The 16756-nt window shown below is 45.1% G+C and overlaps 1 protein-coding gene across 1 annotated transcript in view; it reads right to left on the bottom strand.

Annotated features, from left to right (window-relative positions):
- Positions 1 to 9341: 9341 nt before the first annotated feature.
- Positions 9342 to 16756, bottom strand: part of WDR11 (WD repeat domain 11) — a 59632-nt gene continuing 52217 nt past the window's right edge. Inside the window, exons 22-29 of the mRNA XM_017508565.2 lie at positions 16305 to 16324; positions 15868 to 16076; positions 14633 to 14728; positions 13969 to 14134; positions 13376 to 13473; positions 12783 to 12928; positions 11942 to 12021; positions 9342 to 10257 (exon numbers count right to left, since the gene is read on the bottom strand). Coding sequence (XP_017364054.1) covers positions 10100 to 10257; positions 11942 to 12021; positions 12783 to 12928; positions 13376 to 13473; positions 13969 to 14134; positions 14633 to 14728; positions 15868 to 16076; positions 16305 to 16324 — 973 coding nt within the window. The 3' untranslated portion in view covers positions 9342 to 10099. The remainder of the gene's footprint in view (positions 10258 to 11941; positions 12022 to 12782; positions 12929 to 13375; positions 13474 to 13968; positions 14135 to 14632; positions 14729 to 15867; positions 16077 to 16304; positions 16325 to 16756) is intronic.

Below are 16756 nucleotides of genomic sequence, written 5' to 3'. Positions count from 1 at the left end.
GGAGGAGATGAGATTAGGGGGTGGGCCGGGGGCAAACGCAAGGAGACAGAGCAACCTCTCTGCAGTTTCCTCTCTCTTGCTTTCTTTCTTTTTTTTTTTTTTTAGACGGAGTTTCACTTTTGTTGCCCAGGCTGGAGTGCAGTGGTGCAATCTCAGCTCACCGCAACCCCCCTGCCTCCTGGGTTCAAGTGATTTTCCTGCCTCAGCCTTCAAAGTAGCTGAGATTACAGGTATGTGCCACCACGCCTAGCTAATTTTGTCTTTTCAGTAGAGACGAGCGTTCTCCATGTTGGTCAGGCTGGTCTCAAACTCCCGACCTCAGGTGATCTGCCTGCCTCAGCCTCCCAAAGTGCTGGGATTACAGGTGTGAGCCACTATACCCGGCCTCTGGAGCTTTCTTAAAGATTCACGCACCTGCACGTGCAGGCAACATCCTGACTGCTTATGAAATCTTAACAGTCACAATGCTTCCACCTGTAAGCAGTGTTGTAGCTTTACTTAAACCTCATTGGAGGTTTATTTAGTTTATTTATTGAGTCTGATCCCACCAGGATTCCTGAGTAGACCAAACAGTGGAAGGTGACCCTGAACATGAGACTGTCTGAGACCAGGATTGGAATGATTAGTGGCCACTGTGACCCTGTCCTTATGAAGAATGACCCTAGTGACATTGTCAGGAGTGAGCCTGTCTTTTGCTGACCTCTTAATTAAAAACAGAGCCACATCCAAGATAGCAGGAAAAGAATCCTGGTTCCAAAGCCCAGATGCTATAAACTGATGTTTTGGTTTTCAGCCAACAGGTACGGTTTCAGTTCCTCTAAAGCATCTGAAAAATAAGGACAGAAGAAGCAGCAATGGCCTTTTTGGGTAGTTTTTGTATGAAAGGAGAGCACCCCAAACCAAATGATATAACTTGGTCCAGTTTTGCAAATAAATTTACTTGGAATGTCCAAAGTCCACCATGCAAAAAAGTTCAAAAATGTTTTGAAAACTGCATTCTTTCCAACAGAGCATGGCTAAGAAGACAATCCTTTCATTCTGGCCCCTGCTGGCTTCTGGCCCTTCCTGTCTCATTTGCTGACGGAACTCAGCCTCCCCTCCTGCAGGAAGAGAGCACTTGGGATTCCAGCACCGCTGGGGATCAGATCCTTCTAATTTCTCCGTCCTTTGGAAAGCTGGTTAGAGTGGAAGCAGCTCAGACCAGGATGTCAGGCAGAGCTGTGTCTTGCATCCCAAATTTGTCACGTGATAGCCGCACGACCAACTGTCCCAGTTTGCCCAGCACTGTCCTAGTTGAAAGTCTGGTGTGCTAGGAAACTCCTCCTTTTGGAGCAATCCGGGATGGCTGGTCACCCTGCTTTTCTCAGCCTCTCTGAGCCTAGTTCACTATTCTGTGAAGTGGGGTGATCGTGGCTACCCTGAAGCTGTGAGGATCAGATGGTGCATGGTTTGGCAAGTGCGAATCAATGGAAGCTTCACTCCCTGAGAGTATACAGTGAGGGTTCCCAGCAGGGCACCCACTCATGGGTGCTGTCCCACCAGGTCACTTGGATGTTTTCCACCTGTGATGTACTTTTACCCAGCCCAATATCCTTTCCACCCCGCTGTCCCTCAACTACTGTCTAGCTGCTTCCAGTGGGGCACCTGTGTACATCTCCAAGAGAGAGACAGGCAGGGCACTGCCAAGGAACTGAGTCTGTGGGCTGGGGGACTAGGGGTGCCTCCAGATGTCCTCAGGGCCATCTCCAGTGAGAGGCACCAGGGTCCTGGTCCCAGGGTCCTAGGGAATTCCACCTGGGACACTGCTCCTTTACCAGGTGCCAAGGTTTGAAAGCAGATGGTGAGTAAATTTAGGAGACGCCCCTTCATCATTGACAGCCACAGAGGTTCCTGCAGGAGAACAAGAGGGTGATGAGCTACACAACCAGGCCACGTCCAAAGTCTCTAGATAAGCCTCAGTGAGTCAGAAAACGGGGTTTGGATTGAGGACCTGAGCTTTCCGCACAAGAACCGACCACATAGATGGGCAGAGTAGTGCCAGTGTCCTGACCTTTCCCTGGCCCTTTCCTCCTGGTGCCATGGCTGTGCCTTTGAGACATGGCTGCCTGGTATAAGTCCAAAGGGTTGATGCCCAGGCTGGGTTCACAGACCTGTATGTACTTGGTGGAGAATCCAGAAAAGACTGCACTGCTGAATGTCCCAAGTCATCACAATTTAGAAAAGAATGGCATCAAGCCCTTGCCCGACATGAGTGTTGCATCACTCAGCAACCCTACAGGGTAAGTACAGTGCATGATCCTCCATTTGGCAGTTGAGTAAACTGAGGTACAGAGCGGTCTGGCACACTGTTGTTCACTTGTACATAGCCCATACGTGATGGAGCTGGGGGTTCCAACCCAGAAGGTCTAATTCAGAATCCAGACTTTCAATGCCTACACTAGACAACCATCTAATGTGGGAGAATCATCTTGCTATTATCTAAAGCACCTTCTGGTGATGGAAGCTAAGAGTAATACAAGGGACAGACTGAGAGGTAGTGAGCAGTGTGTAAGCAGAGACAGGATGCCACTTGGAAGGGACCATGGCAAAGCTGAGTCCTTGTACCCCGGGAATCCTAAGAAACAACAGAAAAGGAAAGTCGTGGTTGCATGAATTATTCAGAAGCTGTAAAAGGCTCAGAAATCTCATTGGTGTGTTTCTGTTCTCAGGGAGTAAATATTTTAGGCTTTCAGGCCACTTGCTTCCCTTCTAACTTTTCAACCTTGTCATTGAAAACAGCCGAAGATGATCAGGTGGGCACAGGTTTGTTGACAACATGCTGGAGGCTGTGGGCAGCTCCTCTCCACTCTCCCACCCCAGCAGGCTGAGATGTTTATAAACGAGCCCTGCAATCTAAAAACGGTGCTGAAGAACCACTTTCCTGCTGCAGCTGCTGCCGAACCGCAGGAAGCTTCCATGACTCCCCTCAGTTCTGATCTTTTCTTTCTCCTCCCTGAGACTCCCTCTGCCTGCCATGGCTGTTGCTTTCCTGGGCTCCTGGGGCTCGTCGGACCACACTGAGGCTGGTTTCTCTGCAGGAGGGACCCTGGCTGGAGGCCCTCACTGAGCTCACACCGGGCTCCCAAGCGGTATGTGCCCTCCTGCCTGCTCACCTCTGCCCCACTGTCCACACTGCCTGCAGGGGTCTCCTCTCCTGCTGCCCGCCTCTGGCCAGCCCCTTCCTCCGGCGCTGCTCCCTGGTCCCCTTCACTTACCTGCATCTCCTCCCACCTCCCCAGAACGGCTGCCCTCCCCACTCAGTCTCCATCCAAGCCCTGACTCCAGTATTCCCAATGACCCCAGTCAGCTGCTCTCCACTGCTACCCAGTACCCCCCACAGGGGTGGCAAGTCTCTGGAAGAAGGTGGTGGCTCAGTAGGTACTTGGAGCTTGGTGGTTCCCATGGGTGGGATGGGGCAGGGAGGTCCGGGGGGGTACAGGGATCAGGGGCTTGAGGCAGTAAAAGAATTGGAGTGACTTTGATTCTCAGGCAGGAGGAGACCTGCAGAGTGTGAGATTCTCAGGGTTGGAACTGCCAGAAGCCTACAGGGCCTGTTTGCAGAGCTGCCTCCAGGAGAGAAGGTAACCCACCTGGCTCCCGATCAAGCCCTATCTTCTCAAAACAAGCTTTCTGCACTTGTAGGGTGGGTGATTTTAGAGATTTTGAGAGTCAATCTTTGCTTCTTTTCTTTTTTCTCTCTCTCCTTCTCAGTCCCACCCACTCTAATCCCAGCTCCTGCTTGTCTAAGCCCCTGAAGCAAGACTCTTTTTAGTGAATGAAAGCTGACAATGTCAGTCTCGGCCGCCTTCCCAGGAGCAGCTAAGCTGACAGATCCTTGATTCTGACAAGCCCTCACAGCTCCCTTCTCTCTCAGCCACCCCTGGAGGGAGGCCCTATCATCATCAGTTTACAAATGAGGCTCAGGTGGTAACTTGTCCAAGGCCAGGCAGCCAGATTGCCGGGCAACAGCTGTTCCCAGCCCCGCTACTTTCACTCTGTCCCACATCTCTGGTCCTTGTGTTTAGCACCATTCCTGAGTGGGTTCGCCACAGGCAAAAAGCAAAAACCAAGACTTGGCTGACAGTCACTGAGGCCCGGTGAAATGTGCAGTGGCGATTCCAGAAACACAAGCTCAGATCAGATCCTCAGCACTCAGATGAACTCATGTCAGGCTTGCTACAATACTATCTGCTGGAACGGTGTTCTGATTCCTTAACGGGATGAGGTACATTTTCCTTGGCCTATTCTAGGCAAAGATCAGCAGCTTCAAATAAGGGCTGTTCTTCATTTAAATTCCTGATTGATATACATTTTTGAAGAACGCTGGGAAGTAAAAACCCGGAGGGACTAAATTGTGTTGTTGGGAAGACAGTTCCTAAGAAAATGATCTGTCATGCCTTCCCAAATCAGCCTTAAGAAATCCCCTGTTTTTAGGATTCCCTCTCTTCCTTCCATAACATACCTGTGCAAACTTAATGGTTTGCCAGTTTCCTTCTTGAATTGTGTCCATTGGATTATATTACAGATCTGTCAATGTCTCACTCCTAATTTTTGTTCCACTTCCTGGCCCAGCTCTATGGGATTATTTGAAGCTCAAGTCATTGAACCTGCAGGATTCCCTGAACGGAGATGCTCTTCCCAAGTGGGACATATGTGGGTTCCTGCACCCTACGGGTTCTCTTCTACAATAGGATTGCATGCCACTTATTTGGAACATGAATATTTCCTGATCTTGTAGCCTGCCTCAAGTATTTTGGCTTAAAAATGATGATAGAATGCAAAAGATTGGAATAAAGTGACAATCTCATGGAAGAACATGTTCAGAAATATCTGGAGTAAAATGGAGATTTGCTTAAAAATATTTGGCCATGGGCTGGGCGCGGTGCCTCACACCTGTAATCCCAGCACTTTGAGAGGCTGAGGTGGGTGGATCAGGAGGTCAGGAGTTCGAGACCAGCCTGGCCAATATGATAAAACCTTGTCTCTACTTAAAAAAATACAAAAATTTGCTGGGCATGGTGGCACACACCTGCAGTCCCAGATACTCGGGAGGCTGAGGCAGAAGAATCGCTTGAACCCAGGAGGCAGAGGTAACAATCAGCTGTGATCAAGCCACTGCACTCCAGCCTGGGTGACAGAGCAAGACTCTGTCTCAAAAAAAATGAAGAAAAAAAAATTGATAATGAAATGGCACTTGCAGTTATGCCTTCTACTTCAGAATTATCAACAATAAGACTTAGGTCAGCCTGGCCGATAAACCTTGGAGTCTCTTGGGCCCATTCTCATGGCAACTTGGGCCTATGAAGAAGCCAGATGGGATGGAGCTTATAACGACATCCTTCTAAGGAGGTAGGTTCTAATGCACCTAGCTGTAGACAAATTGCAAAAGAACCTCATACCAGTCTGTAAACAACACGGCAGTGGACAACTGAGATTTTATCGCCAGGAAGCATTTCAACCCTAGAGAAGGAGTCAGTGAACTTCTTTTTTCTGTAAAGGACCAGAGAGTAAATATGTTAGGCTTTCAGGCCATTTGCTTCCCTTCTAACTTTTCAACCTTGTCACTGAAAAAGAGCCAAAGATGACGAGCAGGTGGGCACAATTTTGTTGAAGTGACACCTTGTTTACTGAGACAGGCAGGGATTCGGGCTGCCAGCTGTGGATAGCTGACCCTACACCTGCAAATGACCAGGGACAGGGACAGCAGAGGCCCCTCTGTGTGCAGCTTTCCTTTCTCCGTCTCCATGTCGGCTGCCTGGCTTCAAGCCATGGCTCACGCCTGTAATCCTAGCACTTTGGGAGGCTGAGGCAGGTGGATCGCAAGGTCAGGAGATCGAGACCATCCTGGCCAACACGGTGAAACCCTGTCTCTACTAAAATTACAAAATATTTAGCTGGGCGTGGTGGCACGTGCTTGTAGTCCCAGCTACTCGGGAGGCTGAGGCAGGGGAATCGCTTTAACCTGGGAGGCAGAAGTTGAGCCGAGATTGTACCACTGCAGTGCAGCCTGGCAACAGAGCAAGGCTCCGTCTCAAAACAAACAAACAAACAAACAACAATAACAACAGAAACCTTAACTGCAAAAAGAAAATTGACCCCTCTGGTTACCTTTTTTTTTTTTTTTTTTTTTGGAGACAGAGTCTTGCTCTGTTGCCAGGCTGGAGTGCAGTGGCTCAATCTCAGCACACTGCAACCTCTGAACTCCCTTGTTCAAGCGATTCTCCTGCCTCAGCCTCCCGACTAGCTGGGATTACAGGCATGCACTACCATACCCAGGTAATTTTTGTATTTTTAGAAAAGACATGGTTTCACCATGTTGGTCAGGCTGGTCTTGATCTCCTGACCTTGTGCTCTGTCTGCCTCAGCCTCCCAACGTCTGGTTACATTTTTAAGGCAGTGACTGAGGAATGTCTTTTTATCTTTTCTTAAATTCTCAATGATTTGTTTGAATCTTGTCTTTCTGAAGCAGCCCATCAGAGCATCTTTTTTCTTTTTTTTTGAAATGGAGTTTTGTTCTTGTTGCCCAGACTAGAGTGCAATGGCACAATCTCAGCTCACTGCAACCTCCTTCTGCCAGATTCAAGCGATTCTCCTGCCTCAGCCTCCCGAGTAGCTGGGATTACAGGTGCCCACCCCCATGCCCGGCTAATTTGAGCATCTTTAATAGTCTTTGGCTTTGCTCACTATAAATATGGAAGATGGGAAAGCTAAAAATCAAGCCAGGTCACCTGTGGAACCCAGAATGTCCTTCTTTCTTTCATACTTAGGACATAGTTTAAGTCATATTTCACAATGTTTTTGAAAGAAAATAAGGTGGGAGTGGCGTTTATTTGGCGTTTTTAGGCATGAGCTGCCCGTAGGGACTTCTTGTGAGAGCCTGAGTCACTTGCATCCTGAGCAGGAGAAAAGTGGGGCTTTCCCGGGTTATTTTGAATGTGTGCTGCGCTACTGACCAAGCAGATGTGGAAGGAAAGAAAACGTGCAGGACTCTTGCAGGAAACGCAAGGCAGGGAGGCAGTAGTCTGCTCTCTGGATTTCTTCTTCGACCAGCCATCTCATTGGATTCCAGCAGTTTTCAGAAGTGCCTTCCAAAAGCCCAGCTCCTCTTTCCTTCTTTTAAGGTGGCAGCAGCATGTAATCTATCAAAACTGCTGTTACATTTTAATTAAAAGGGTTCTTTCATTCACAAGTCATTTTGAGTCAGTCAAAATCATCTCGAGCAGGCTCCCAGAGAAACGGCCCCATTGCCTAGAACATTCTTCCTTGTATGCCATTCCTGCGTGGACCTCTTATTTCAGCAGCACAATTACAAGTTTGTGGCTGAATGCTTTACTTCAGTCACATCCTGTGGCTGAGAATGGAGTATCAACGGTAGTCAGAGCTCAGGATTCACTGAAAGCTAACACCATCCTCATGCAAGAGGAAGCCTCCAGGAAACAAACAGATGAGAGAGAAACTGTTTTTGTATTTAATTGTGTCTGTATGTTGAGACTTTCCGATCAGGTACCTGTGTGAGAGGGACATGAGGTTTGTATGAATCTGTTCCATTATCTATTTTGAAAGAACAAAATGTCCTGCTACCATGTCCAAAGCAATGATTAGACCTAGAGCAGGACCGTGGTGGGGCAGCCAGACACATTTGGCAGAAAATTTCATTAGTAACAGAGTAGGAAAAAAGGAACAGTGAGCAAACAGCTCCGAGACCAGCCAAGAGGAAGCACCCACCACCCACCACCCGGCCTTCTTCCTGAAGAAGCCCCCACCTCCAGAGCAACTCCTCCACCCCCACCCGGGCTTTGTGACAAAGGGAAGGGCCCAGGCCGGGCCCAGCAGCTTCTGTGGGGGCTGGCACTGGGGCGGGGGCTGCTGCCCTGAAGTCATTCTCAGTCTTATTCCCCATTTCCGCTGCTGGTTTCAGCCTGTGAAGCCACCTCATTAGTGCACTGACTACACACGTTCTTAACAGCCTTTCATGAAAAGATATTTAGAAAGGCTAAACGTGAAAACGATCCACACTTCTTGAGTTCTTGCTTTCTAATGCTTGATGGAGGTGAGTATGGCAGTTTTCAGCTCTGTGACCATGAATAACACTGGACAGATCACATGTTCTGTTTGTAAGGGGACTTTCAGTTGTGTCTCAATATAGGCTTGGTCTCTGTGTCCCCACGGGAGTCCTAACTGCTATGCTAGCCAGCTGTGACACAAACTGTCTCTGGACCTTGTCTGCTCACCGTGTTCACACCCAGCTGCCGTGCCCAGACCCAGGCAATGCCTTATTATCTATTCCTTGGCCTTAAATCCAAAGCATATTCATTTTTCAGAATGTACTCCTCTGGCATAAAGTTTCTTCTTTCTCTCTGCTTACTAAGTTTGGTAATTCATATGTTGAAGCCTTACCCTCCAGTATGATGGTATTTGAGGGTTCTGCGTTTTGGAGGTAACTAGGTTGAGGTTGACCCCATGATGGGATTAGGGCCTTTATAAGGGGAAGAGAGAGAGCGCCCTTGCTTCATGTGAACACAAAGAGGAAAGGCCACATGAGAACACAGTAGGAAGGCAGCACTCTACAAGCCAGAAAGTTCCTTACCGGGAACAAATCTGGCACCTTTGTCTCAGACCTCCAGCCTCTGGAACTATGAGACATAAATGTCTGTTGTTTAGGCCACTCAGTCTATGCATTTGGTTATAACAGCCCAAGCTAAGACAATGGTTGAATAAAGAAATCTGGACACATAATAAACAATGTAAAGAAAGCTGTGTTTGCCGTGGCCTTAAGGAAGTCTACTGCAGCATGCGAGGCAAAGAAAGGGCAGGTAACATGAGCCAGGACGGGACCAATAATGGATCCTGGATTTCTTCTAGAACTGCTCGCCAAAGCACTGAGCTAGGAACACATATTCCTGGGACAGGCCTTCCTTTCCATGGAGCTCAGTTCCTTGGCAGAGGGTATCAGACTAATTGATCTAAGGGTAGAAAGAGGCTATGCTTCTCTTTAAAAATTGTACCTCTTGGTGGGTATGATGTGTCACCCAGCTGGCTCAGGAGGAGAAAGACGGAAATGCTCACTCCCTCATCTCCAAGAGCCAAGAGCTAAGCCACGTTCCCACTCAGGGACTCAGAGGTAGACTTGCTCGAGGTGCGGGTGTCCTTCCTGCCCTGTGTTGCACCCATGGGATTCCCACACACAGGCTTCTCTGGATACAGCAGGAGCAGCCAGACTTTGAAGGCTGGGCGACCAGATGACTCCTGAGGAGCCAGCATATCACCTGGCCTCGTGCACAGCAATGCAGAGAACACAGAGGCCTGGAAGGAATTTTGTATTTATCATTTTTGTAAGTTACAGACATTTATGTTTTCAGCAATAATTTACAACAGTTACATCTCATATTTCAACTATTAGAACAGAGAGAACATTAAAGTACAAAGACTTCAAAAATGAGGTTATTGCGATGTATCATAAAAGGAGTTAAAAGTCAAAATATCAAAGACCTCACCTACTGAACTAAACAGAAATCTTAAAACCTCTTATGAGCCTCTAAGCCTGAAATTACAAAACTTAGCAACTGCTTAAACCAAGGAATTAACAGTTCTGTGTTTTCAAGATAAGAAAACAAAAAATTGCTTTGGTAAGCTATTGTTAATATTAGATTAAATGTTTCTGCCCTGTTTGTATCTTGAAAGACTGTATATAAGTACAGGTGCAGCATATATTTGAGAAAACATCACACACATTTCATTTACTACAGGTTTCTCAAACATCTTTACATTTAGTCAATGAGAAAAGTGCTTCCGTCTCTTGAATTTTAAGTTTAAAAAAATTAAAAAGTATTTCCAGGGACTCTCCAAAAGTATAAAATACGACGGACTTTCAAAATCGTAAGCATTCACATTCTTTCTGAGACCAACACAGATGCTCCCATGCATTTAGGCACACATCGCCTTAGAAAAGTGGTGAAACAGCTCACAGGATCCTGTACTCCTCGTCATCCTGGACTGTGATGGTGACCACAGCCAGACCACACTGCCTTCCCCATCAGATTCCCTGGCATTTATTAAGCTGTCACTCTTTGCTGGGTTCTTCCTTGGGGGACTCAAGCTCATTCAGTAAGTCTTTTCCAGCTGCTCCAGCTTTTGAAGCAAAGAGAACTGCTCCCTGCTTAAAACCGAGGTTCTTCAAACTCCGGGCATAATCTGCATATATAGCAGTGATGAGTTTCTGTAAACCATAGTTAAGGAAAAGAAGAATAAAAAGGGCTGTGATGAGGCTTCCCCACGGGCTCCCAGAGGCAGGAAGGATGAGTCGCCTCTGCTCTGCTGGCTGCTCAGAAGGGACCTGGCGTCCACAGCGGGCAGCACAGGATGAACACAGCAGCCTCTTCGCAGGCGGAGGGTGATTCCGGCTATCGGAGGCCATGTCTCAGACTGTGCCATTACCACTTTTCACACCAGCTGAGTCCATAGCTTCTCCTTCCAGAGAACCCAACCAACATCCTCCCATAACCTATACTCAAAAGACTGGAAGATGAATGATAAGAGAAACTTAACCTGCACATATCCTCATTCCCTTTGAAAGTCTGACACGCTGGCAGCCTGGGGGCAGATATTTATTTCTCAAAGTTCCATATATCTGGATGTTGCGTTTTAGAAAGCCCTGTCCTGGTGTTTCTTTAATTTTTTTTTTTTTTTTAAAGAGCCTATTGGGTACTCTGTGCTGATGCTTTGAGCTTCAAAATGGATACACTGAACCAGTCACCTTCCCAATGACTAGGTATATATGATCTTGAGTAGGCTCAGACTTTAATTTTTTAAAACTTTTAGTGGAGGGCTGGGTGGCTTGTGCCTGTAATCCCAGTACTTTGGGAGGCCAGGGTGGGAGGATCGCTTGAGCCAGGAGTTCAAGATCAGCCTGGGCAACAGAGTAAGACTCCGTCTCTACCAAAGAAAAAAACAGCCAGGCATGGTGGTGTACACTTGTAATCCCAGCTACTTGGGAGGCTGAGGTGGGAGGATTGCTTGAGCCCAAGAAGTTGAGGCTGGAGTGAGCCATGATCATGCCACTATACTCCAGCCCGGGCAGAAGACTGAGGCCTTGCCTCAAAAAAATAAAAACAAATGTTTTTAGTTTAGTTTTAGTTTAATTTTCTTTTAAAAAAAGAAATTATAAACACACAAAGAGTGAGAGAGAAAGAGAGAGAGAGAGAGATAACCAAGTACCTGCCATGCAGACATGAGAGCTTAAAACCAAGGTTCCTGGAAGCGAAGTACAGTGAGCAGCAGCAGGGCCACGCAAGCACTGCCCCGGGAGCGGCATTCTCAAGTTCATTCTTTTCAAAGAAATTGATGTGCTCAAGTGACATTTAGAAGAAACAAAATGCCCTGGCTGATCTGGTGGGTGGATCAGAGTGGCTGGCCTGAGCAATATCCCTGTTCAAGTGCTGTAATTTTGTTCCGTTTTATATTGTCACTAGGGGTGATCATGGGAGTCTTTTTTTTAGTTATTCCAGTATATTTTTTCTAGATAAATATATACAGTTTATTCTATGGAATGCCTGGTCTTGAACAAGTACTATTTGAAAGTACCAGGTCCTTCTACCTGTTTCCCAAATCATTCCTTCATCTTCTTTTTAAGTTCAAACAAGACTTGGGGGCCCTGTTCTCCACAGTCCTTCCTGCTTACCTCCATCCTAGTCAGAGTTGATGCCGGTGGTGCAGCCACCTTCTTTTCTGATTTTTTCTCCTCCAATTTCTCCCTCTTTTCTGGCTTTGGTGAATCAGAAAATCAGAACATGGATCTTTCACAATATAATATAGCTCCTGTCCAGGCAGCACAACTAAGAGAAATTCCAAAACCCATGCAGGCCACTTTTTTCCTTGTCACTATAAACAACGTCGCAAAGGATATCTGTGTCCTCAGTGACTTCAAATGCTCCGTACTTAAGGCAAGCTTCCACAAATAAGGCCGCTCTATCAAAGTATCTCATGCTGCTCAACAGAACAAAACAAGAGTTACGCTTTGTGATTTATGTCACTGGTGGCCAGCACCATCGAAGGGTATATTTCTGTATAAAGACATGTACACATTTTCCCTGCATAAAATACACGCACTGCATAAGATACAAGCACTTTTCTAAGCCCTGGTTTATTAAAAAAAAAGGAGGGAAGAATACTCACATCTCTAAACCCAAGCTTTAAAAAATTAATACTTAAAAGTTTGTGAAATAGATTAAATACACGAAAGTCTAGAGATGTGACAAGTGCCCATGCACCCACTGTCCATAGTTGACAAGTAATCTTTTGTCATATTTCCCAATGTACCTCCCTCAGTTTTGAATAAATGAAATGTCCCACAATTAGTGATGGTTGCTCCTCTTCCAGATTTTCAGATGGGACATCTCCCCTTCATCATGCCTTCTGTCACCTCTCCTCCTGCTCTCTGGGCCTCCTCTCAGTTGCTCTAGTCAAAGCAAAATGGACCCCAATTCTCTGAAGACTTTTAAATTCCTTTTTACTAGGTGCCAGTTAGGTTTGACCAGCATATTAGTAGGAAACGATCATAGCTCCTAGACCATGTAATGAACGTGGACAGTTCCATTCTCCTTTAGGTTTTCTGACAAACCTGAAATGCATACTTCTCCTTTCACTTCACACATTGAGTACCATCACCTGCTAGAACCAACCACTAGAGGACATAAAGTGGCTGCTCACGGGCAGTCCCGAGCAGCCCGTGTGTACTCTTGGTTTACCTGTGAAGCGTCTCTGCCACACTGAAAAAGCAGCCCAGAGAGAGGAGGACCAGGAGAGCCTTTGATTTCTGATTGACTTGTGGAGAACAAAGGTGGTCAACCCACCGCCTTAAAACATCAGCACACTCCTCAGGATTCAAACGGACCTGAGAAAGACGCCCGTGTTAACAACAAAAACATCCTGCGCTCTATAAAGAAAAAATAATACTTCAGTTGAAGTGAGATCTGTCCCTAGGAAATATAGGCCAGGCTCTGTTTGACCAGCACACTGACCTGAAGCTCCTGCACACCATGAATGATAACAGTCTGAGCCTACAGGACCAGGGGCCTGGTACACCTCTGGAATGTAGTTTAGGCTCAGAACCCAGCAGGAAAAGGAGGCAGCTGCTTTTACTTAACTGCTGCCAATGCAAGATCCATTTTTAAATAAGTAAAGCAATTTACACTCATAAATAACAGGAAGAGGATGAAGGCTGCAAGAAAATATTTGCAAAGCAGCTTTGCAGGCCAAAAATGCTTCTAAGTCCAAAGCTCAAGACTGAGCTTTCTATCCCCAATGTTGAGGGCACCTACTGAAATCTGGAACCACCTACTTTCGCCAGCCACGCGGCCCGATTCCATTCGCCATACGTCTGCAGGTAGCGGCAGGCGTCCGCAGCCTTGTCTATCAGGCAGAGCAGCTGAACACCCTCTGAAAGACAAAAGTGCAGCCCTCAAGTGACACTGCAGCTCCTTCTTTGAGAAGTCATTAAAAAATTAAATCCCATTTGACTTCATCTAGTCTTGCACACTTTATACCTACTGAAGACCTTCTTGACTTAAATTTTAAAACATAATATTAAGAGTTTTTTGTTAGTTGTTATTACTCAATTAACCAGGGTAGGAAGCACCATACAGTCTGGAGAATAGCAGGGAAAGCACAGCTCTGTCACAGGTTTTACTGCTCTGGTTTGCCTAGGCTCGTCAGATTTACGCCTATGATCTCAGCAATTAACAGTGCCCTCTTTCACTCTGAAAAGTGTGAACAATTGGTTCTGGTTTTATAGTCATCTGATATATATAGGTAGCAAGAATTTTTCTTCAGCATATGTAAAAAAAGAAAGAAATGTCCCTACTAATCAAATACTTTGCTGGGAACAAGGTCTTATTTTTCAGAAAGATGACAAATATACCAAGTGTGCCTTACCTGCCAATTTGCCATTGGCAATCATATTGGTTGCCACCAACTTAATGGTGCTCTGAGAGGGGCCTGACGAGGTGACAGTAGTGACCAAACAGGCTTTCAGTGAATCACAGTAATAATGCTGGTTATCGGCACTTGTTTCCAACAGCAGCTGCACAGCTCTGTCTGTCTAATAAGAGAAACGGTTTTTCTAATTATGAGAACGTTTTCCTTCAACATAACTTTTTAAAATTCATAATGTGGAAAACTAAAGGAAGACATTCATTTTCGAAAAATGTAATTGAATATTTTGTTTATAAACACAAAAATTAAACAGAAGTGCTACACTACTCTTTTGAGACAAACATAAAGCCAGAGTCTGGTGTATCTAGGTACTTGAGTAATTGCCTATTTCAGCTTTGCACCAGTCAATTCAGATACAGAAACAAAACAAAACAAATAGCTCGGCTTCACTGTATAGAGGCCTAAATTACAAGCTGGTTGACCATATGTTTTTACTTTCTTATTAGGTTTATTGGTATTATTTTGAAAGAAAGCCTAAACTGACTATAGGGAACGAGGTACATTCGAGAGGAAAATATTATGATGTATACATATAGATCCATTGCTCTGAAATACTAATTAGCAATTTCATGAAGCAGAAAAGAGTCATAAAAATTGAACATACCTGACCCAAGAGTAGTAGCTGGTCTGTACACTTCCTTGTATGATCATACGTTGACCGTTTCACTTCCTGTAGATTAACCCTTTCCAGCTGAAACTTCTAGAATCAGAAAAGAAGAAAAATTTAGCCTGGATTATAAGACTTTGGAATTATTTAAATTTTACTGTACTTAATAAGACCATTTAATAAAATGATCTTTGACTTTTCAGGTTATTAGATAATCAACTTTATAGAACTCCAAAAATTTAATAAGAATTTGAAAAGAAAAAATGTTGATAGATATTAACACTTGCATGCATACCTGCCTGCCTACAGAAACTGGCACTTAAGTAGAACTGGATAAAAAACCTATGTGCATTGAAGTATTCTTCAGGAGGTTAAAGAAATTATGATGTGAATGGCAAATTCAAATCAAATGGATAAAGTATATGTTATTTATAGAAAATTAATGACAGAATTAAAATGAACCTAAGTTAAAAATATAAGACAAATTAAAAAATTAAGACTGTTTAATAATAAAACTTTAATGTTTGGTAAAAAACTCAGTAATTGTTTATGAGCTTTTCAAATCTTCAATCAGGCTTTTTTTTAATGCAAATGTATCAAGGGCTTCTTTCTTTTCCTTCTTTTTTTTTTTTTTTTTTTGAGACTGTGTCTTGCTCTGTTGCCCAGGCTGGAGTGCAGTGGTGCTATCTCAGCTCACTGCAACCTCAGCCTTCTGGGTTCAAGGATTCTCCTGCCTCAGCTTCCTGAGCAGCTGGGACTACGGGCATGCGCCATCACACCCAGATAATTTTCAAGAGCTTATTTCTATTACTGAACAGTAACTTAGTTTGAAAGTTTCCCAAGTTTGGCCGGGCGCAGTGGCTCACGCCTGTAATCCCAGCACTTTGGGAGGCCGAGGCGGGTGGATCACGAGGTCAAGAGATCGAGACCATCCTGGTCAAAATGGTGAAACCCTGTCTCTACTAAAAATACAAAAAATTAGCTGGGCATGGTGGCGCATGCCTGTAATCCCAGCTACTCAGGAGGCTGAGGCAGGAGAATTGCCTGAACCCGGGAGGCGGAGGTTGCGGTGAGCCGAGATTGCGCCATTGCACTCCAGCCTGGGTAACAAGAGCGAAACTCTGACTCAAAAAAAAAAAAAAAAAAGAAAGTTTCCCAAGTTTAAGATACTGACAAAGATATAAGTAATCAAGGTGACAGCTTGAAAGGTTTTGCTATGTGAAGTGGACTACCTGAAAGTAGGCATTTTCGCAGAGCACATCATAGCATATATCCAGTGGGTTGCTCAATTTGTCCCGAGGAGCAGCTTCTTTAAAAGCGGTTGTGCTAGCTGACTTTTCCTGGGATAAGCTGTGTAGGTAGTGGGCAGCAACTGTCCAGAAGTGCAGCTCCGATTCATCACCATAGAGCCTGGCAAGGATGAAGCAAAGTTTCGACTGCACTCACAGAACACCTGGGCCTGGATGGCTTCCTAGAGTAGACTGAGGGACTGGAAGAGAGTGCTGACACATATCTACTGGGACACTGGCATGGAGCCTGGCAGGGTGAAAGGGGGAGGTAGCAAGTTTTCCAGCCTGCTACGGGGTCTCCTACAGTACAGGGGCCTGACTGCACAGGACCCTTTCAGACCTCAACATCTTTCCGTTCTGTGTTAAGAACAATTGTTTACCTGGTTTGACATTAGCACACCTTTCAATGTGGGCCAGTGATTCACATTAGTAAGAAGTTCCTCTGGGATAACTGGCTAGATAAGGTATGAAAGTAATGCGCTATTTATTCTGTGGGAAGTGGAGTCTTTTTTATAAGTGACAAACTCTACTGTAAGTCAGGATATACAGGTTGTTGCTTTTAAATATAATTTATTGGTATATTTAAATATATGCAGTTTGCATCTGATATTTTAAAACACATATTTTAAAAAGCTGTAGAAGGAAGTGCTTTCCAGAGAGAAAGCCTAGATCTCACATTTAAAATGCAATTTGATTTTTTCCCAATTTGTTATTACTACTCTCAAAATTATTTTAAGTTACATCTAAAGAATGAACTGATACAATTTTCTAAAATCTAAGTGTTTGTAACTAAAAACCCTTAAAAGAAATGAGTTAACTTGAAATCCTGTCT

Source organism: Cebus imitator, unplaced genomic scaffold (genome assembly GCF_001604975.1).
Source record: "Cebus imitator isolate Cc_AM_T3 unplaced genomic scaffold, Cebus_imitator-1.0 Scaffold396, whole genome shotgun sequence".
Classification (NCBI taxonomy): domain Eukaryota; kingdom Metazoa; phylum Chordata; class Mammalia; order Primates; family Cebidae; genus Cebus; species Cebus imitator.
The sequence above is the reverse complement of the archived record's forward strand: the minus strand, read 5'-3'. Positions and strand labels throughout refer to the sequence as shown.